This window comes from Rhinolophus ferrumequinum, chromosome 8, assembly GCF_004115265.2.
Source record: "Rhinolophus ferrumequinum isolate MPI-CBG mRhiFer1 chromosome 8, mRhiFer1_v1.p, whole genome shotgun sequence".
NCBI lineage: Eukaryota > Metazoa > Chordata > Mammalia > Chiroptera > Rhinolophidae > Rhinolophus > Rhinolophus ferrumequinum.
This window is the reverse complement of record NC_046291.1, coordinates 33,359,043-33,381,116: the sequence shown is the minus strand read 5'-3', so window position 1 is coordinate 33,381,116 and position 22,074 is coordinate 33,359,043. Positions and strand designations below refer to the sequence as shown.

Below are 22,074 nucleotides of genomic sequence, written 5' to 3'. Positions count from 1 at the left end.
TAAAATCCTAGGAATAATATTGTAGGAACATGAAATATGTGAAATAAATGTTCATGTAGCCACATAGATAATATTGAGTGAGAAAAAGCAAGTTACAGAGGATATAAACAGTTTGCATATGCAGTGTTTTTAAAGATATACAATACCATCTATTATTCTGGCATATGTGTACACAACGCACACACATAGATTTAAAGGTATAAATAAAATTAGAGTATTTAAAGACAAGGATGTGGAGGAGATATAAAACTTCAGGACAGTGGTTCTCCCTGGGGAGAAAGGCAGGGAAGGAAGTGATGGGTCAAGAAGCGTAAAAAAGGCTTCAGCTCTGTTCATTGGTTCCTAGTTTGTCCAGCCCCACTGGAGATGAGGGTGAGTCAGTGGGAACAAAGCCATGTGCTGGCTCTCACAGACCTGACATGCTAGTGGAGGGAGACAGACAGAAGACAAACAGATAAACACACTGTATGTCAGGCAGTGAAAAGTGCTAGCAAGAAGAGGTTATAGGCTGATGGAGGGGGCTATTTTAAATAGGAAGACTAGGGAGGGTGTCCCAAATAAGGTGGTATTTATGCAGAGACATGAATGACACAAGGACTAAGTGTTCATGTGGGGAAAAAGCTCTACATCTATAACATTTTATTATGTGGGTTTTTGTGGGGTTTTTTTGTAAATATGGCAGTGTTAACATTTGTTAACAGTGCTGGGCTCACCGTTGTTTTCTGAATGTTTGAAAATTTCCATAATAAAACAAGAAGATATTTTTAAAAGAAAACCCACTGTTATCAATTCCTGAAAGATTCAATGGAAGGACACGAGAGATGTTCTGATTTCTTCCAAATGGAATATCTTGAGCCTGTGACTACAGATCCTATTTCCTTAGGGGTCCTGCATATTGGGGCTCCCTGAGAAACAGCTAGTAATGGATAATGCTGCCTGACCATTAGGTTATGTATGCTTGCTTGCTTATCTATCTCGATCTATCTATCTATCTATCTATCTATCTTTGCTTCCCAAATAAAATTCATGTCTGTTCAAACACTGAGTGTTTCCTCTTTGAAAGGGGAGGGCAAAAGATGAAGAGGCAATACAGCACATGTGTTTTAAATATGAGGAAAGGCATACATATACAAAACAAGTGAGGACACAAGATGTAAATCAACCAGAAGCACTGATGACAAAAGACAGGACCTCTGTGAGCTGGAAGAGAAAACACACAGTGTCTGTACTGGTAGCTAGAGAGCTGCCATTTATCACACACTCCAATGTCACCCTTTTCCCTCCCTCCCCCCAAAGAAAGGGATATAGTATCTTAGTGATATTCTGTTCCCACACGCTCAGCGGGGATGGGGGTAAAAAAATCACAGCTACATACATACATCCCTCAGACCCTTTTGGGGGAATAACTAAATTGACCAAGAAAATACTATGTGAGGAAGTATATGGGGCGTCAGCTCTAGTGCTACATCTCTAGCAAGTATTTAAGAAACATTTGGTGAATGGATGAATGGATATGAGTTGCCTCAAGGCACTATTACATAACTAGTTTTTCTGTGCTCAGAGAATTTCCTAGGTCACCAAAGACTTTCATATACTGTGGCAGAAGCTACTGGTTTACCCCAACATCTGTCTTTCTTTCATAATAAGCACTGATTTTTAGCTGAGTACTTGGCCATTCTGATGCGGTTCTGGACAATAGATAAGCAATCTGTTCTTCGTGCAAGTGTCCTTAAAGAGTGGGGGCATAGCCTTCTTCCACCTTCCTCCTTCCTGCTAGCTGGAATTTGGATGTGGTGGCTGTAGCTCACGTGGTCATTCTGGGCAATGAGATGAAAGCCACCTGCCCAGGAGGGCAGTGAAAAAGGAAACTGAGACTGGCTTCTACCACCCTGAAGTATCATGCTAGCCCTAGACAGCTATCTCTAGACTTGTTGTACATAGGAAATAATAAAGTTCTCCTTCACTCAAAACTACTGAATTTTAGTAAAATAAACTTCTTTTCCACTAAAAGCCAAGATTTTACTGCTACTGATACAGCCAAATCTAATCCTAACAGATATAAGTTCTGACAATTATGTTCACGAACTCATCCTAGAAAAAGTGCTATATAATGCCTCATTGCTGAATATCGCTATGGTCACCTTCGAAGTACTCCCCTTGGGAAGCTATGCATCGAGGCCAGCACCTAGTCCACCCGTCAAAGCAATTTTGGAACTCTTTTTCTGGAATGGCCATCAGGGCTGTCATCGTATTACCCTTGATGTCCTGAATGTCATCGAAATGTCTTCCTTTCAGTATTTCCTTTATCTTCAGGTAAAGAAAGAAGTCATTGGGGGACGGATCAGGTGAGTAGGGAGGGTGTTCCAATACAGTTATTTGTTTACTGGCTAAAGACTGCCTCACAGACAGTGCCATGTGAGCTGGTGCACTGTCGTGATGCAAGAGCCATGAATTGTTGGTGAAAAGTTCAGGTCGTCTAACTTTTTCATGCAGCCTTTTCTGCACTTCCAAAGAGTAACCTTGGTTAACTATTTGTCCAGTTGTCACAAATTCACAATGAATAATCCCTCTGATATCAAAAAAGGTGAGCAACATCCTTGCAACAAGTTCGCGAACTTAACTATCTGACCTCGTACACATATACAATTTTATCTCCCTAGCCATAACCTTATAAAAAGTTTGTTATCATGCCCATGTTATAGACAGTGAAGTGAGGCCAGAGTAGATTGATTGACTTGCTCAAGAACACACAGAACCCAAGGCTTCTGCCTCTGAGCTGAGCCCAGAGCTCTTGTCCCTACCCCAGAGTTGCATTTTGGTGTGACAGATGGATTACATACAAACAAACAAAATATATCGGGCTGGGACATAATAAGGTTGGTTATGAAGAAGTTTAACCAGAAATTGAATATGTGCATGAGGGGTAGGGAAAGCCAGGAAGGAGTTTAGAAAGGGAGGAGAAGGTGCCCTATGTTACTCTCAGGATGACTTCAGAAAGTACACAGTAAGAAACCCATAACCGACCTAGACGGATTACCAGGAACATCCTTCTAAGCAGAATGTTGGCAAGTGACATGACTATAACGAGCTATGCAAACTCCTGGGGGAAAAGCCCACTCACTTCCCCAGGCTTCTACTCTAGTTGAATCACATATACATTTAAGTTCTTTTCATCGTTTTTTAAAGTCAGTTATTATAATAATACATTTATAAAGCTACAGTTGGGAAGTCCTCTGGCTGTCATAATTATACAGTTTTTTAATATTTGAAACCGAAAGTAATATATCCTTGGCAAAAATCAGAGCCAACATAGTTAACTGATCTAAAATATAACTTATATCCTCTTATTAGGTCGGTGCAAAAGTAATTGCAGCTTTTGCAATTATTTTTAACCTTTTAAACTGCAATTAGTTTTGCACCAACCTAATAATTTAAACATGTCTTTTAAGAATAATATGGGTATTTGATTGCCTCTGGACAATTCATTTTTTAAATGAGTCATCTCTTTTCCACAAAGCTTTTTAAAAAATTTCTGATGACAAGTATATTCTGATTGTAAAAGAAATTAGAAAATTTTTTAAAAAGTGGAAAAATTTTCTAGAAGCTTTTACTTGATTTTTATCTTAATGGAAACTAATAATCAAAAATTATTATTTGACCCTGAATAGCCAAAGCATTCTTGAGAAAGAAGAACAAAGCTGGAAGCATCACACTCTCTGATTTCAAACTGTACAGTATTATAAAGCTATAGAAATCAAAACAGTATGGTATTGGCATAAAAATGGACACATAGATCAATGGAGCAAAATAGAGAGCCTGGAAATAAACCCACACATGTATGCTCAATTAATTTATGACAGAATAGCCAAGAATATACAATGGGAAAAGCATAGACTCTTCGATAAATGGTGTTGGGAAAACTGGACAGCCACATGCAAAAGAATGACACTGGACCACTACCTTATACCATGCACAAAAATTAACTCAAAATGGATTATAGATTTGAATGTAAGATCTGAAACCATAAAATTCCTAGAAGAGTGATGAATTTTTGAATCTGACACCAAAAGTAAAGGCAACAAAGGCAAAAATAAGCAAGTGGGACTATATCAAATTAAAAAGCTTCTGCACAGCAAAAGAAACCAATAAATGAGACAACAACGTACTAATGGGAGAAAATATTTGCAAATCATATGATAGGGATTAATAACCAAAATACAAAAAGAACTCATAGAACTCAACAGCAAAAAAAACCAAACAATCCGATTAAAAAATGGGCAGATCTGAATAGACATTTTTCTAAAGACATAAATGGCCAACAGATACATGAAAAGAGGCTCAACATCACTAATCATCAAGAAAATGCGTTTTAAAACCACAATAAAATATCACCTCAAACCTGTTAAGATGGCTATTATCAAAAAGACAAGTAACAAGTTAGAGAGGATGTGGAGAAAACGGAATTCTTGTGTTCTGTCTGTTGGTGGCAGTATATTTGGGTACAGCCATGATGGAAAATAGCCTGGAGGTTTCTCAAAAAATTAAAAATAGAACTATCATATTATCTAGCAATCCCATTCCCAGGTATTTTTTCAAAGAAATCCAAAACACTAATTCGAAAAGATATATGCACCCCCATATTCATTGCAGTATCATTTACAATAGTCAAAATATGGAAACAACCTAAGAGTCCACTGACAGATGAGTGGGTAAAAAAGATGTGGGGTGTGTGTGTGTGTGTGTGTGTGTGTGTGTGTGTGTGTGTGTGTTTGACTCCGGAGTAGCTTAAATGTATATGTGATTCAACTAGAGTAGAAGCCTGGGGAAGTGAGTGGGCTTTTCCCCCAGGAGTTTGCATAGCTCATTATAGTCATGTCACTTGCCAACATTCTGCTTAGAAGGATGTTCCTGGTAATCCGTCTAGGTCAGTTATGGGTTTCTTACTGTGTACTTTCTGAAGTCATCCTGAGAGTAACATAGGGCACCTTCTCCTCCTTTAGCTCCCCTTTCTAAACTCCTTCCTGGCTTTCCCTACCCCTCATGCACATATTCAGTTTCTGGTTAAACTTCTTCATAACCAACCTTATTATGTCCCAGCCCGATATATTTTGTTTGTTTGTATGTAATCCATCTGTCACACCAAAATGCAACTCTGGGGTAGGGACAGGAGCTCTGGGCTCAGCTCAGAGGCAGAAGCCTTGGGTTCTGTGTGTTCTTGAGCAAGTCAATCAATCTACTCTGGCCTCACTTCACTGTCTATAAAATGGGCATGATAACAAACTTTTTATAAGGTTATGGCTAGGGAGATAAAATTGTATATGTGTACGAGGTCAGATAGTTAAGTTCGCGAACTTGTTGCAAGGATGTTGCTCACCTTTTTTGATATCAGAGGGATTATTCATTGTGAATTTGTGACAACTGGACAAATAGTTAACCAAGGTTACTCTTTGGAAGTGCAGAAAAGGCTGCATGAAAAAGTTAGACGACCTGAACTTTTCACCAACAATTCATGGCTCTTGCATCACGACAGTGCACCAACTCACACGGCACTGTCTGTGAGGCAGTTTTTAGCCAGTAAACAAATAATTGTATTAGAACACCCTCCCTATTCACCTGATCCGGCCCCCAATGACTTCTTTCTTTACCCTAAAATAAAGGAAATATTGAAAGGAAAACATTTCGATGACATTCAAGACATCAAGGGTAATAAGACGACAGCTCTGATAGTCATTCCAGAAAAAGAGTTCCAAAATTGTTCTGAAGGGTGGACGAGGCACTGGCGTCAGTGCATAGCTTCGCAAGGGGAGTCTTCAAAGGGGACCTTAGTGATATTCAGCAATGAGGTATGCAGCATTTTTCTAGGATGAGTTCGTGAGCTTGTCATATCTTAGTATGAGCAACTTTGGAAGCTGGCTTGTTGGGTTTCTTGTATATGTAGGTGTGTATTTTATATAAATGTATTTTTTTACTATTTATCAACATAATAAGTGGTCATTGTAAAAAATGTTAATAATACATAAAGGATTAAAGAAAAAAGCAAAAATCCCACTACCCAGATTCAACTACAAGTAATCTTTCAGAGAACATTCATCTATACCTCTTCTTATATTTATATATACACATGATAAATGCTGTTTAATAACTGGCTGTTTCACTCAAACATATATCTTGAAGATCTCACCTATCAATACATATATGTAATAAGTAAAAATTGATGCAAATCATTTTTAAAGACATTATGATATTACCACATATGGATGTTCTATAATATATTTAAGAAATAAACTACTGGTAATTTCCAAATTCTTGTTATTATAAACCACACAGCAATAAACATTACATATATATGTATATATATATGGGTGTGTGTATATGTATATATGTATATGTGTATACATATATGTATATGTGTGTGTGTGTGTGTGTGTGTGTGTGTGTATTCTCCAATGAATTCCCTTAAATTCCCAGGAGTCATGTTGCTGTGTCAAAGGGTTGAATATTGATACAGACTGCCAAACTGTCCTCCAAAAGGTAGTCCAAATTACACTCTCCCCAAAAAGGGATCAGAGTGTCCCTTTGTCTACACCGTCCTTGAGATTTTGTTGTCATCTTTGCTGATCTTACAGGTAAAGACTGACAAGACATGGCTATTTTATATGAGTTCTTAGATTTCAGGTGAGTTGAGATGGACACCTTTTCTTACGTTTTGACTGTTTACATTTTTCCTTTGGTGAGTGGTCTCTGCATGTCCTTGGCCCATTTCTCTATCTGCATGTTTATCTTTTTCTAAATAGTTTGCAAGTGTTCTTTATTATGTTAGGAATATTAATACTTTTCACGTATATTGCACATTTCGTTAGCTTCCCTTTTAAACTTGTTTATGTTCATTTAACATATAAAAGTTTACAGTTTATATATGTTAAAGGTAACCACCTTTTCCAGTATAGTTTTGATCTTTGTTGTTATGCTTAGAAAGTCCTTCCCCATACCAAGATGGCAAAAAATTGTTGTATTCCACTACTTTCATCTATTTATTTTTCGCCTCTAGCATTTATCTTGATATAAGAAATTTGGCAAGGGTTCAGATTTATGCTTAGCAGAAGACTCAACACCATCTGTGAAGTAATCCATCTTATCCCAGTGGTTTCAAGTGCTTCCTTTATTTTATACCAAATGTCCATACACACTTGAGTCTAATTCTGGACTCTCTGATCTGTTCCACTAATTTGTCTACTCTGTGCCAGTAACACACTGTTTTAATTGCTAGAGTTTTGTAATTTGTTTTAATACATTTTGTGAAATTCTCTCCTCATTGATTTTCAAGAGTGTCCTATCTTATCTCACATGTTTATTCCTCTAAATTAAGTTTAGAATGATCCTGTCAGGTTTTTCCAACCCATGTCCTACCACCCAATTCCATTGCACTGAATTTCTATGTTAGTTTCAAATTGGGTCTTCTTATCATCTAAGAATAATATACCTCATTTATTCACATATACATCTTCCGCCCCCCCAATTTAATGTCTAATATAAAAAAAGGGACATACGCTTTATTCTAGAGATGTTTACATTCTCAAGCTCTTCACAAAGTACATCTTTTAATTGTGAGATGCTTCTGGATGCTGTAAAAATGTCTAGCAATTGCGAAATAATACTAATGCCGTTATATTTGGAATGCTTCCATAGCTCTAAAACACTCATCTCTATTATCTGGAGGGTGCAAATTGTATACTGTTGCAAGAGTTCTCCTCCGACCTCCAAGGCCAGTGCTGGAGAAATGGGGCCCCACGCTGCTGAGCATCCCCGGAGGATCATTAGGGATGATGCTAACCAGACCTGCCTTTGCACACTTTACATGGCCGTGAAGTCAAATAGCTGCAGCCTGCAGCCTGCTCAGTGCCGTCTGGAGTTCATGAATCATTCTCTACAGGACACAAATCATGGCTTCCACATCACAGCCCCACGTCCTAGGCAGTGGTCCAGCAAGGAGCAGGGGACGTGACAATATTGCCAGACACGTGCTGAGAGACTGGGCCCCTACACTCCGAATAAACAGCACCCCTCCCAGAGCAGTGAAAGGAACACCAACCTGCCCCCAGAGCCAGTGAGCCAGAAGTACTGTCAATGCTTGGAGAACACAGGCCACTGCTCTCTCCAGCACATGGGGCCCATAGCTTCAGGATCACACTTTAGATTTCCAGATGCAGGCGGCCAGAAAAACCTTGACTGCTGAATCTTTGCTGATCTCATCCACGGTTAGCAAAACGGTGGCCTGCAGGCTGGAGTTGGCCCATACATGTGTTTTCTTTGGCCCAGACAATATTGGACCATTTTTTTGGAACCAACATTTAACAATTTATAGATTTCCTGTATTTTCTCTTTAAAACACAAAGTCTGGGCCACACCATGCCTGCATTCCCGTGCAGCAACACTTGGTGAGAGCTTAGTGGAGTATATCACACATTAACTAGCTAATTTAGAGGGTGCCCAGGTCCCTGGGCTAACAAAACTTCTCAGGTCTTTATTCCCTAATGAATTATTGATTTAAAAAGAAAAAAATCAAGTAAGGTATACATAGGTGAGGGAAAATACACAAAAATCTAGATGCTTAAAAGACTGTGCTATATAGTTTGTATTTCCAATGTCCCAGGGTATTTGACATGACAGGATGAAGCTGAGAAAAATTTACAGAAGATATTAAATTTATCACTCAAAGTTGTTTAGGTAGAGTCATATTGCACCCTTCTGGGTGGAGTTAAAAAAATATATTCTATTTTTAATAGAAATACTGCAATTTGTGAAGGCATGGATGGACCTTGAAATTATCATGCTAAGCGAACTAAGTCAGACAGAAAAAGTCAAGAACCAAATCATTTCATTCAAATGTGAGATATAAAACTGAAAGCAACAAACAACACAAACAAAGAAACAAAAACTCATAGACCGACACAAACAGTTTAGCGGTTACTGGAGGGTAATGGGGGAGGGGAAGGTAGAAGAAGGTAAAGGGGATCAAATATATGGTGATGAAGGAGAACTGACTCTGGGTGGTAAACACACAATGCAATAGAAAGATGATGTATTACAGAATTGTACACTTGAAACCTATATAATTTTACTAACCAATGTCACCCCAATAAATTTAATAAAAATAAAAAAATAGTGCGAATTTCTAATTATAAAATAAATCATGAGGATATAATGTACAGCATGATGACTATAGTTAACAATACTGTACTGCACATTTGAAAGTTGCTAAGAGAGTAGATCTTAAAAGTTCTCATCACAAGAAAAAAAATTTGTAACTGTATATGGGGGTGAATGTTAACTAGACTTACTGTGGTGATCACACACACACACACACACACACACACACACACTCTCTCTCTCTCTCTCATGGTGTAACAGCCCTGTACAAACACATATACACACAAGAACAAATGATAAGTTTAATAAGGATAACTTGTCTTATTTTTTTTTACAAATGCCCTCTTCCTACAATGTTGATACAGTTTCTTTTTTTGCACTTAGGTCATCACAGGCCACATCTCCTGAATTAATGCCCATAGTCCAGAACTACATCTTAATGGTGTTCTCCCCTTTTTTTACCATAAGTTCTTTGTAGGCTTAGCTTTCACTTTCAAGATTTATTCTACTGTATTCACAGATCATCCCTTCTCGTCCTGGAATTAGAGAGAGTAAGCAAAATGTACCAATATACTTAGGCCAAATCCTCATATTACATAATAAACATTAACAGCTTGACAAAATCATTTTGTTTTATAAAATAGATGGATTGAAATAATCAACTTGGGGACAACCCAAGCATACAAAGCCATTTTTGAGGTTACTGGAACAAAATAAAATTGAATAGACACTGGGTATTAGATGATACTGAGGAATTATTGTTCTTTTTTCTTTTTGGTAGGATAATGGGTGTGTGTGTGTGGATGCACGCGCGTGTGTGTATCACAGAGCTGCTATCACAAGGGACTTCTAAATCTTGGAATTGGAGTCTTTCACAGTTGTAACAGACTCTAAACATCACATAGTCCAGGCATAGGGAAAAGGTTTCAATTACAGGCCAACTCCAATTTAATAGTGCTGTCCTGAGAAGAAATTTTGGCCTTTAAGACTCAAATTGAAAAAAAGTCAGGCTCCATTAGCAACGTCATCCACGGGCACACAACAGGAGAGTGGGGCCATATGCACCGCTATTAGTCACCTTTAGCACCTCCAGTCAATGGTATTTCAGGGAGCTTACTACTTGTCAAGTCGACTCATTACTTCTTTAGACAGCTCTATTAAGTTATGTTTTATATGTTGAGCTGAAATCTTATTTTCTGTAGCTCACAGCCACATGACATAATGATAAGTTTAGTTCCATTTTAACTTAACAGTGTTTGAACTATTGGGGATACTTCTCCTGTCCTTCCCAAGTCTAAAACATCACGAGTTTCTTCAACCACTCCTCACATGGCATGGTTCCCTCCCTGTCTTCACCACTCACCATTGACAAGCACCAATTTATCCCTGTCCCTGTTCCAGTGCAGTACAGTAAAACTATCTGTGGATTCATGTTGTCACAGCATAATCCCAAAAATGCCTTTGTCGCGTTCAAAGTTGGTTTTCAGAATCTCTGCCTTCATTATGAATTCAGATGGCCTACATCGAGCACAATTTGATTGATCTGATGAATCCTTCCAAAATCCTTCTAGTGAGCCACACCTGGATCAATTTAAATGGATTTCTCTGAGCATACAACTGTCTTCCCATATTGCCAGGTCCCGGCATGCCACTAGTCAGAGAACCCACAAAAAGACTTAGAGGGACCTTCCTGATCCTTCAGTGGCTTCTCTAATCCATCGTCAGATTTTCAGTCTGACAAGGAGAACTTTCCGTCTTACAACTGAGACCTAAGGGACACTAACTAAGCCAGACACCATGTGACAGCTTGTCTTCGTTGGCAGCAATGAAAAACAGGCCATCACAAATTGACTCAACATAAGAACTAAAGTGGGGTTTAGTCATTCATTCAAAATGTGTTGCAAGGATTGAACTGGGCAATTGACCAAATGAGAATAAATGACATAGTGACCATGTCATCAAGCAAATATTCTCTGGAAAGTAAAACACAGATATAAGTAACTCAAGTAAAGTGATCGTGAGGTATAAAGAGTTATGGTTGTTGAGAGAAGAGGTAGGTTTCTTTGGCTCAGTTGGGGAGGTGGCAGAGAAGGCAGCAGAAAGGAAGCGAGAATTAGGACAACTTAATGGAGGAAGCAGTAGGTCTGGAAGTGAGATTGGAATAGTAGAGAAGTGAGAAAAGAATAGATACCAACGGGTTGCATAATTTGGTTTGCTTGAAGCACAGGGTTCGTGAAGACTATTAGTGGGAAACAGTTTGGAAAAACACAAATAGGCAAAGCTGATTGAGATTGCTTTCTGCATCAGGATCAGCTAATCAAAGGGTATTTACACCAAATAACGTGCAACCCATCAAAAGACACAGAAAGGTAGGGAAGAAAAAGAAAGGCCAAAAAAATCAGAACTAAGTAAATAAATTGGTGTAAAAGAGAGGAGAGCAAAGGCTGAGAAGGGAAGAAGGAAATACTGTCTTCCCACTAACAGAAGGCTCCTCCACTATTTATTTCCCTTTTCTGACATTTAAATGTACTGATTAGCAGCAGCGTCTCCTCCCTCCTGAAATGAATCTCCAGGCTGAGATTTCTAATCCTTATTTGTCTTCCGTCTCCCTTTGTCCTTGGTTAACTACTGCTTCTGCAAAACTACCTACTCCACCCCCAGCAAGAGTCAACATGACTGATCCCTAAGGAGTGTAGTGGCAAAAAGAAAGCATGATGTTAAGAGGACAACTCAGTGTCTACAACATACCTGATAATAGAGTGGGGGATCAAATTATACTCATCCAAGGGACGGCAAAAGGGGATACAAAGAGGGAGTCTAAAAGAAGTGTGAGTGAAGGAAAGGAACTGTGAACCCCAAAGAGCCTTACAATCAACCTAAGGAACTCAGGCCCTCCTCCCGTTTGTTCATTCATTCAACTACTCATTCGTTTATTTCTTCCTCTCCTTTCCTGCATCCCTCCCTTCCCTGCTGCCACACATCCAAGAGCCCACAAATACAAAGCAAATGCCACAGGTGTACCCTTAGGTCTCCGTTTACACATCACTTCAGCAGTCCCTTGTGATTATCCTAGGCCCATACAAAGCATCCTGGATTTTCCCTTTCAAAAATGCATCACGCAGTGTGCTTTCTCATTCTTTGACTTCTCTGCCATGTTGCAAGCTCCACGAGGGAAAGAGCTATTTTCTCACTGCTGTATCCCTAGTACCTAATGCAAGGTCTGAACTCAGTAAACAACTGTTGAATATAAGACACTGCAGAGAAAAGTGGTATCACTTGAATTCCCTAGAATTCTGTAAAACCCAAAATGGGTATAGCCAAGATTGGTAACTTTCACCAAAGTTCATGTCCTCCAGCTCTTTTGGGACAGAACTATACTAATTTCTCAACCTCCCTGGTAGTTCGATGTGAAATATGACTGAGCCCTGGTCAATGGGATGTGAATAGAAGTGATTATGCCACTTCCAAGGTGACCCATAAAAACCCTCCCATGCTTTGCTTCCATGCTCATTTTTCCTTTCTGGCAGCTAGAGACAAACCCCTCGGGTGACCTTAGAAGCCACATGTTGATACCTGGGACCCGACATGGAAAAGAGCCACCCCTCTAATCTGTTCATAAGAGAACTAAATTTCTCTTATATTTGAGCCATCATACATTTAGGAGTCTGTGTTACAGTAGTTAACCTATCTAACTAATTCAGTGACAGAGTTAAGTTACAGCTAAAATTAAGCTCTCCTAACCATTATCAGCCAGCAACTGTCACTTTTCCTAAGGAGAAATAAAGGCCATTCAGAGGCCAGTACAATGTTTCTCAGTATGTATGACTGAACAAAATTCTGTTTGCTCGGGCTCATCAGGAAAAGATGACAACCTTGCCTTTCGTTTGCCTGGGCTCGGGCCACAGCCACAAAAGAGGCTGGGCAAATTCCAGCGATGTCAGAACACTGGACAGTCAGCGTGCTTGCCTGGCCTCCTCTCAAAAGTGTAGGTCACACCCCACAGATCTTGGACAAACGCCCAACTGCTTTCTTGAGTAGTCTGGCCCTGGCCTCATCTGTGCTTACCTTGCAAAAATGCCACAAAACACTGCCCCACTGTTTTCAGGGGAAAAGCTGCCAAAAGCTTTTTCAAAAAGTCACACCAACAACCTGCACTGCCACAGAATAACGGCTGCACCAAATGACTTGCTTTCTGAATAAAGCGTTCAGATGATTAGATAGACAATAATTCATTTCCCATGCAAAGCTCTTCTTATACTGCAGATGTGTTTGACTCTGTTGTTTCTACTTAACACTAGAGACTTTAAGGAGAACTTCTTGAATTTAGGTAATTGAGTTAAGTTAGGAGAATTAGTAGCATGTACTATATATAATTGCTTATTCAACCCAGGTCTAGGAAACTATTAAAAGGGTAAATTATTGACTAACTCTTTCTTCACTGAAGGTTTGTTTGTTTTGAGATCTTCCTGATACAATGGTTCTTAATTTTTTGGACCTTTTTAATAATTGGATGAAATGTCTTGAGCCTTTTACAGAAAAATATAAACGTCCACAAGTGCACACAGATACTACATACGATTTCGGGGTCACACAGAATGCCTAGTACATCCATGATCCCAGGTTCATAGACACTCCAGGACAGAGATCAGCACCCTTTTCCTCTAATGGGCCAGAGAGTATATATTTTTGGCTTTTTGGGCCACATATAGTCTCTGTCACAATTACACAACTTTTTTATTGCAATGGAAAAGCTGACATGGCTATGTTCCAACAAAACTTTATTTATAGACATTGACATTTGAATTTCACATCATTTTCATTCGTCACAAAATATTCTTTTTTTCATTCTTTTCAGCCATTTAAAAAATAAAAATTATTCGTAGTTGGTAGCCTGTACAAAAACAGGTGACAGCCCCTAGTGTGTCAACCCCTGCGGTAGGGCATGGGTTCTAAATGTAAAAATATAAAAATGCTACATCTTTATTTTCACTAACTGCTAATGGAAAATTTACATTTCCTTACATTATGAATGTAGGCAGCAAACCTCAGTCGTGTCAGAGGTTTGTGACTCAGTCACCAGCAGAAATCACAGGTATGTTCATACCACATTAGAGTGGTTTCAAATAACACAGGTTATCGATCATGCTCATACGATTTTTAAATTATGGTCATTATTAGATCTTCTGTTGTATCTTGCTATTTAAATGTGGTGATACAGAAGCGTCTATATTATTATATCACAAATTTGATTTTTAATATTTTGATAACTGTACTTCGGTATCACTGATTTCCTTTCTAACCTTCTGTATTTTATTTCATGGATTTAAAAACAGAATTCTGAGAAGCAGTCCTGAGTTTTCACCAGATACCGCAGAGGTCCACAGCCCAGGAAAGGTGAAGAGGGCCTGAGGAGGCAAGAGCGCAGCATCACCTACCAGAGCGTTCACGTCTTCAGTTTTGTGGATGAGCATCCGTATCTCCTCTGGGTCACCGCTGAAGATTGCTTGGACCAATGGTGGCTATGAATACAGGAGAATAATTTGAATTAGAAGAATAATTAAATACATTGGATTGCATTCAGAAGCAAATGATTAGAAGATATGTTCCCCCAAACGTTTATTCAACAATTATCAATTAGTAGACAAAATGAATATGGCTCAGACCCACCCTCATTGGGGGGGATATTTGCATAAAGAAATAAGTATAATATGATTTGAAAGCCATGATAGACAGTCACATGACAGACAGTCACTAACCGCCGGCTATGAGTATAACATAAAAATCACCCATAGTTGATATTGTCCTTGACAGGCCCTTACATTCCCCATCAAGGAAACTACCAGGGTTTTGTGCATACAGTACCCTGTCATTCCCCCGCCTCAAACAATTCCATTCCTAGAGGATGTTAATGGCCACGTTTCTTGCCTCCTGGTCACTTCTTTGTTCATGTTTGGAAAACCACTGAAATCATTCCCGAACGCTTCCCATCGCTTTGAGTGTTTTAAACACGCTTAGGACTCACTGCCTATTTAAAGTAAGTGGGACAATGGTTGGGTGAAGAGCAAGAAGGAAGGGCACTACTGAGCGCTTAGTATTGAACTCACAAGATCACACAAGATTCAACACTTAGTAGAAGGATTTACAAAGTGTGATGGAAACACAGCTGAAAGAAAAACTAGCTCTGCTTGGGTGGTAGGTAGGGTGAGGAGAAACATGTATCCAGAGAAGCTTCAGGGAAAGCACCTAAATGAATGAGTATGAGTTTGGGGGTGGGGGGAAGAAGGGCATTCCAGGCAGAGAAAGCAGGATATGCAAAGGTGTGAATATGCAAAAGAACCTGGTATGTTAGAAATGCTGCCATCAACCAGGTGACCAGAGTGTGGGGTAAACAAGGAAAAGTGGTAAAGTGGTAGGCTCTGGGGTTGGCCCTGGGCTTGCCCCATGTGGTGAAGGGGCCTGTTCAAAGCCGGTTCTGCCACTTGCCAGCACCATGCTGAGCCCATTGCCCATGTGGAATCTGGGGGTGAGCATGATCTTTGATGCCCAATCTCTCAGAGGATTGTCATTAGGAAAAAATGAGACGATTTATGGGAAAACCCTCTGTAACCGTATAGCCCTACACAAATAACATGTTTCATTAAGAAATGTTCAACAATGCCAATATGAAATACTTGACGATTTTTTTAAAAACACCTTACCAATCACACACACACACTCATTCACTCCCAACTTTCGGAAATAGTTTAGTCCTAGCAGGCAATTGGATGACAGCAGTTTCCCAAACTTCTCTGACCATAAGAATCACCTGATTTGTGAGGGGTGTAAATGTGTATTACATTGATTTGTACACCTGCAACTAAAAAAGAATCACCTGAGATGCTTGTTAAAACAATATGCCCAAATCCATTCCCAGGAGATTCTGATTTAGTGTATCTGGGGTGTGGGCTTACGAATCCCGATTTTTTAAATAAATGCCCACTTAATTCTTAGAAACAGGTGAACACTGGCCTAAGGTAAAATCACAGCATCACCTGCCTCAACTTATCCCTGTGCTACCTACATGAGAATCCACGTCCTCATTTTCCTATAAATTTTCTTTCCTTTTTTACGATGCAGTTGCCTTTCTTACAGGTTTTGATGGTGTTTCTTGTCAATTGGGGGGAAACCAATATAAGTATTGTCAGTAGGATATAGTAAGATTTCTTGAGGAAACACTATATAAAAAACCTTTAATTGCAAATAAATATTTCAATATGCCAGGAATTTGTCGTTTTCCCCCTCTGCCATAAAAGTTTCCAGCAAGTGAACAGATGTATCTCTTTTTTGCCCAAAATATTCTCTCAATTCTACTTTCTTGCTAATTCAAAAATATTTTCTTAAATGGCCAACAATTAAGTTGCAGGAAAGCACCAGAAAAGAATGCAAGTTTTCCACCAGTTCAGTGTCAGCTGGTTGCCCTACCAAAAACAAGGAGATCCTTCCACACGTTTACTGACTACCTGCTAACCGTCTCTGGGTTATCTGCCCTGTCGAAAGGATTATATTTCATATAAAACACAGCGTCAGACACAAACTCAAGATTTCACCAAAAATACCGAATCTTGTTTATCTGTTTCATAATTCCCTATCTCCTGTGCTCATGGCCAAACGCTTGTGTGCACTTTTCGGCCTTTTTGAACCTGAAGAGAAAACAAATAACAAACCCCAATAACCACAGGATGACAAGAGTGAGACTGCTAAGATTTTAGTGTTAAATCAACAGTGTTGAGAACTTAAGATTCTGAGGAGCAAACCCATCCCAGGAGTTAATGCACCACTAGTCATTTAAGGAAACACAGCTAGGTAAGCAAAGCCTCTCATCACTCATGAGTGTAAGGAATGTGTACAGGTATTTTGATGCATTCAGTCCTCACACTTCTCAAGAAAGGCAAGGGTTCCAAGCTATGGCTGGAATGTTCCCAAGGAGAGCCACCCTGACCAAGCTGCCAGACGAGGACACCAGCACAGTCCTTCATCAGGGACAGGTGTGTCAAGCTCCCCAAACACCTCTAGGTCAAGTTCCTGAGACTGTTTCAAAGGTTATCATCCATGCACAGAATTCCCAGCAGAAAATGCTGTGCACACTTGCCCAATTCCTCCGGGCCTCGCTCTGCTAAAAGCTGGTTTGCAGAGTATTGTCAAGGCATAGAATTCCCAGCATCCATTGGGAAAAAGAAACTGAGCTACTGTTGTAACTCTTCTAATACTGCAGTCACATATATACGTAGCATAGATATTACCGCCATGTTTGCAGAGGTGCATACACATCTACATCTACACTCATGTGTGTATACACAGAGATACATGTTAATTTACATACAAATCCCTCACACTCACTCCCTGTGGAACAGAACATTCCCTGTTCTCCAAACTCCAAAGTCCTGCGAGATGGACATCTCTAGCCCCAGCAGGGCCGCATGGCCTCTGTGACATCATTGTCTTCACAACTATGAATCAAGCAATCATGGGATGCCAAACCATAACTTCACACATAAACGTTTTGCTTGAACAGAACCTGTGTGTTTGCATGGATGTAATGCTTGAATTACATTACCGTGACTCTTGAGCAAGTTAGTATTTTTTTAAAAAACATTAACAGGTGTTTCTTTTTTTCTCCCCACTCCCAAATAAAATACGCCCAGAAAGCACTTCGGCATTCCCTTTTGTTGGGACTTTAATATGATCCTGCCGTTACATTTTTTCCCTAAGTATCAACACTTACCCTGATAATAAAGATTTGGAAAAAGATATATCTAAATACCGTCTCTATTACATGATTTTAGCAAGGAGATATTGTAATGACAACATTCTTGCTCCTAAGTAGCAAGTACTTATACTCTGTTCACTAATTGGCAACCACCATATCTTGTGAGCTTATGCCTTCATAAGGTTGAAATGCAGTCTTACCTGGAAAAGAGCAGAGTCCTAAGCCTCGGCATGTACGGGTGTTTCTTTTTGAAATTTCACACATGCAACACTAGCATATACAAAATAAGAATGCTTTGTGTGTAGTAGGGTACAAAGTTGAATAAACACAAATTCATAACAAGGGTCAAAACAAATTGTTTGTGAAAAACAAATAGGGGCAAAAAAAAAAAAAAAAACAAGAAGAGATTCTCATGCCACGAAACCCTTGGTTATCATTCCCTACAGAAATTTAAACTCTTAAGAGAGGTGTGCAGTGATTTCTACTTTAATTCCTAGAATTTCCTTAGCAGGCTTAGCAGCTGTATACTGGAAATGACCGCCATGTGCTGTGGATATTGGCATCGTCCCTCATCTAGATTCAGAGGGATACTTCCTGGGCCCACTTTACCAACGGCACAAGTGAGATTTAGTATTCAGAGGGGACCTCTCCTCGTCTTTCAACATCACCTACCATCAGCACCCTACCATCTTTGCCAGGAGTGTTGACAGCTGTCTTCTAGAGATGATTGTCTGCCGGGATGATGACATTTGAGCCCTCTAAAACAGAAGTGCAGTGCAGAGAGGCCCTTTGAATTTGGCAGTCATTATAAATGATATAGCAAACCTTGCTAAAACTAGAAACTGAGAATTTATCAGAAAAAATGACACTTTCTCTACCCACTTCCCCTATCAGCCAATCTGATGCAATAAGTTTTCTATTTTATTCTCAGTCGTTCAAAACAAACTGAGAAGCTGATTTCCAAAAATAGGATGCTAAATCAAACACATATTGATACAGTATTCTCAAACTTTGCAGTAGAGTTACAATTCCACTAGGGGGAGCAAGATGGTAATTTGTTACCTGGGAAATAAGAGTAACTGTTAGGTTGTTTAATAAAGAGAAGTAAGGTAGCTGGAAGATGCACTTTATTCAAGACATAAAAGAACTCAATCTTATGAAAGAGTTCTTAGTAATAAGTAAACGCACACACTATTTACATACCAAAATAAAGAACAAAAAACTTTCTTATTGATCCCCAAGTGTCCAAGTTGTTAGAAAAGGAGAATAAAGCTATCTAAAACCCAGGTGTTAAAGTATCATTTTCATCATTGCAAAACCCAATTCAATGATTCCCTCAATTCCACTTTTTAAAAGTGCTACTAATGGCATCTGAAATGTTAAGAGTAAAACCCATCATGGGTTATATAAAGAGAGTCCGGCTAGTATGGAGCATCCACTTGAAACTGCAATGAGGTCGTAGGTCCCTCCTCCAAAATCCCCTAATGAAACAACCAATTTGATTTTTTGCTAAAACCGTGTATGGTGCACTTCACATTCCCTTCATCAGAGCTGCATGTTCTTTACTAATACATTGGCTTTGGAAGATAAGCAGAGTGGTACAGGCTGTCACTGAACATCTGTAACTCCAGTCAATGGTAGGAAGTCCAAGATGTTCCAGCCCTTCGTTCCAAATTCCTGATGTGTTGCTTGGCTTATTCTGATTAGATTGTGTAATTAAAGACTCCAAGTCTCAAAGAAAACATCTTGCATTCTAATCAGGAGTGGGTGTTGAGAATCAATCAATAGCCAAGAGGGGAAAAAATGATATTCCGAAACATCTGTCTATACTTGAGTATACTTAGTACAGTATGTCATTAACTCAAGCTGGGAGCATGTTATTAGTAGCTAATAGCTGATGCAGCAATAATCTGGCCATATGAAACCATCAACTTATATGAACATGCTGAAACACTTCATTAGGTAACAACTGGTTTTTGTATGAGACAGTGCTTGCTTTTTTACTGAAGGATAATAAAAATTTGTTCAAGTCACTAAATTTAATGGACAAAACTTGTTAACTCTATTCATGTGGGTTCTGCTGTGTGATCTGCTGAACGGATGCCATTAAGTGCTTCCTGAATATAGATCACTCTTTACTCAGGGAGAAGTTCACTCCCACAGAAAGACAATGATGATCATAAAATCAAAATCTGTTTCCCTTAAGAACTGTACAAAATATATGGAGTCCTCATAAGCATTTTTTAAATATAGGACTACATATCTAAAAATGTCTCCTACAAACTATGCTGCAAAGCAAATGTCTATAATGTTCCCATTATTTCCAACTATTATTAAAAATAGAAAAAGCATAATATTCCAAGTATCTCTATATGTAGCTGTTTATTAACTCTTTTACTTAAACATGATGAAAAAAATAACCATATTTAGTCAAAAAATGGAAAAATTCATTTATTAGCTAACCTTTTCCAAAATGAAAATAACACACAGGCACTAACTATACTTATTCAAGGACCAGTTATCCAGTTTTTGGAACAACCATATCCTTTGTTGCACCTTCCTTTCCTAAGGTCTTCCTGGGGTATTTCTCTGCTCTAATAGAGTACTACTCATTACCACCCTCTCCAGAGGATAGCTCCCCCCAGGAAAAATGAAACCCCGGCATGTCAGCTTTGCTACTAGTTACTCAGAAAAGGTTAAGTAAAAGGAAACAATGAAACAACAGTATCAGTGAAGTTGAAATCTGAAGGCAATGTTGATTTTCACAGGCCTGAGATGGTTTTCTTCCCCAGTAAGGGATTAATGTCTGGTATCAGACTGACCTGGGATTCACTCCTTGCCATACTTTCCTCATCTATAAAATAGGGTTATCACAGCCATTGTACCAGGTGTGTTTCAGAAATTACATAATATATGCATTACCCCCTTGTACAGGGCTGGATGCTTAGTGTACAGTCAGTGAAAATAATTAGTATTAACTTTGAGTTAATAAGCTTAAAAAATTTTACAAACAAGTGCATTTATGTCCATCCATCTTACAATTGGAAAAACACAGTATCCAAGGAGATTTCCTAAAAAAAATTACAGAGCAAATAAATCAAGTTAGGATTATAAGCCACTCAACACCACCTGTAATGTACAGGAGCTCATCACACTGGGAGGGAAGCTCTTACAGGCAGGGGAGCAAAAATCAAACTGAGCATGACGTGGCCTTTATGACACTGGACATCCTCAAAAATGTCACATAACCTCTCTGTACTTAGGGACCGAATTTATAAAACCAAAATAAAAGCCACTCACCTGAATTATACATCATCTTTCTTTGGCTAATCAAAGTGTGCCACCCATCATTTCCACTGGATGGGACGTCAAATCATAACTTTACTATTAATATATAAGGTTATCATAAACGTGTATGATTATGTTTTTCCTTTTTGATCTTCAGATGGTCATAAAAGAGATTAATTCCATGTTTGGGATTGTGAGGGAATCAAATGATTTGCCTGTTAGTGGCAAAAGTTGAGACTAGAACTTAGTTTTCCTAATTGTTGCAGTTTGGTACTTTCTCTCACGTGTTGTATCAATACAATACAATGCAATGCAATAAATACAATGAATATATTATATATAATTCATGATCAGGAATTCAGCCTCGTACAGTAGTTAATGTACTTCCTATGGAGAAATAGTCTATACCTTATGACTCACTAAGGAAAAATGTCACTATATATGTAGCTATATATGCATATTTATGTCATATAATGACTATATATGTCTACATACTTCAATATACAGTTAGTCTCAACAAAATGACAATAAAACAATCTTGCCAAAAGTTAGAAAACGAAGAATTACAATCTTTCAAAGTAGGGTTGCGCAGTGTGGGTTTGAGTTATCAGAAAGATGAAGAAGGAAGTGTTAAACTGGATTTTGAAGAATGAGAGTAAATCTTTCCTGTTGGGAATAGCAATTGAAGTGGTTAGAAAAGTAAATAACTGGGTGGGGAGAGCACCAAGCCAGCAGAAGGAATTTTAACCTAATCTCGTGGGCAAACAGGAACTGGGGTCTTGAGCAAGAGTTTTTTTGTAAACAGTTAAGCTATTCACAATGTACACTGAGCATTGGAGTAGGAGAGAATGGAGCTAGAGAAACCAGTTAGCAGACTACTGCCATAATGCAGG

At 38.9% G+C, this 22,074-nt stretch overlaps 1 protein-coding gene across 4 annotated transcripts in view; it reads right to left on the bottom strand.

Moving 5' to 3' along the window:
• Positions 1-22,074, bottom strand: part of ANKRD44 (ankyrin repeat domain 44) — a 288,736-nt gene that overhangs the window by 165,046 nt on the left and 101,616 nt on the right. For all 4 annotated transcript variants that reach the window (XM_033112215.1, XM_033112213.1, XM_033112214.1 and 1 more), the window contains exon 2: positions 14,583-14,666. In XM_033112215.1, the coding sequence (XP_032968106.1) occupies positions 14,583-14,666 (84 nt within the window). The remainder of the gene's footprint in view (positions 1-14,582; positions 14,667-22,074) is intronic.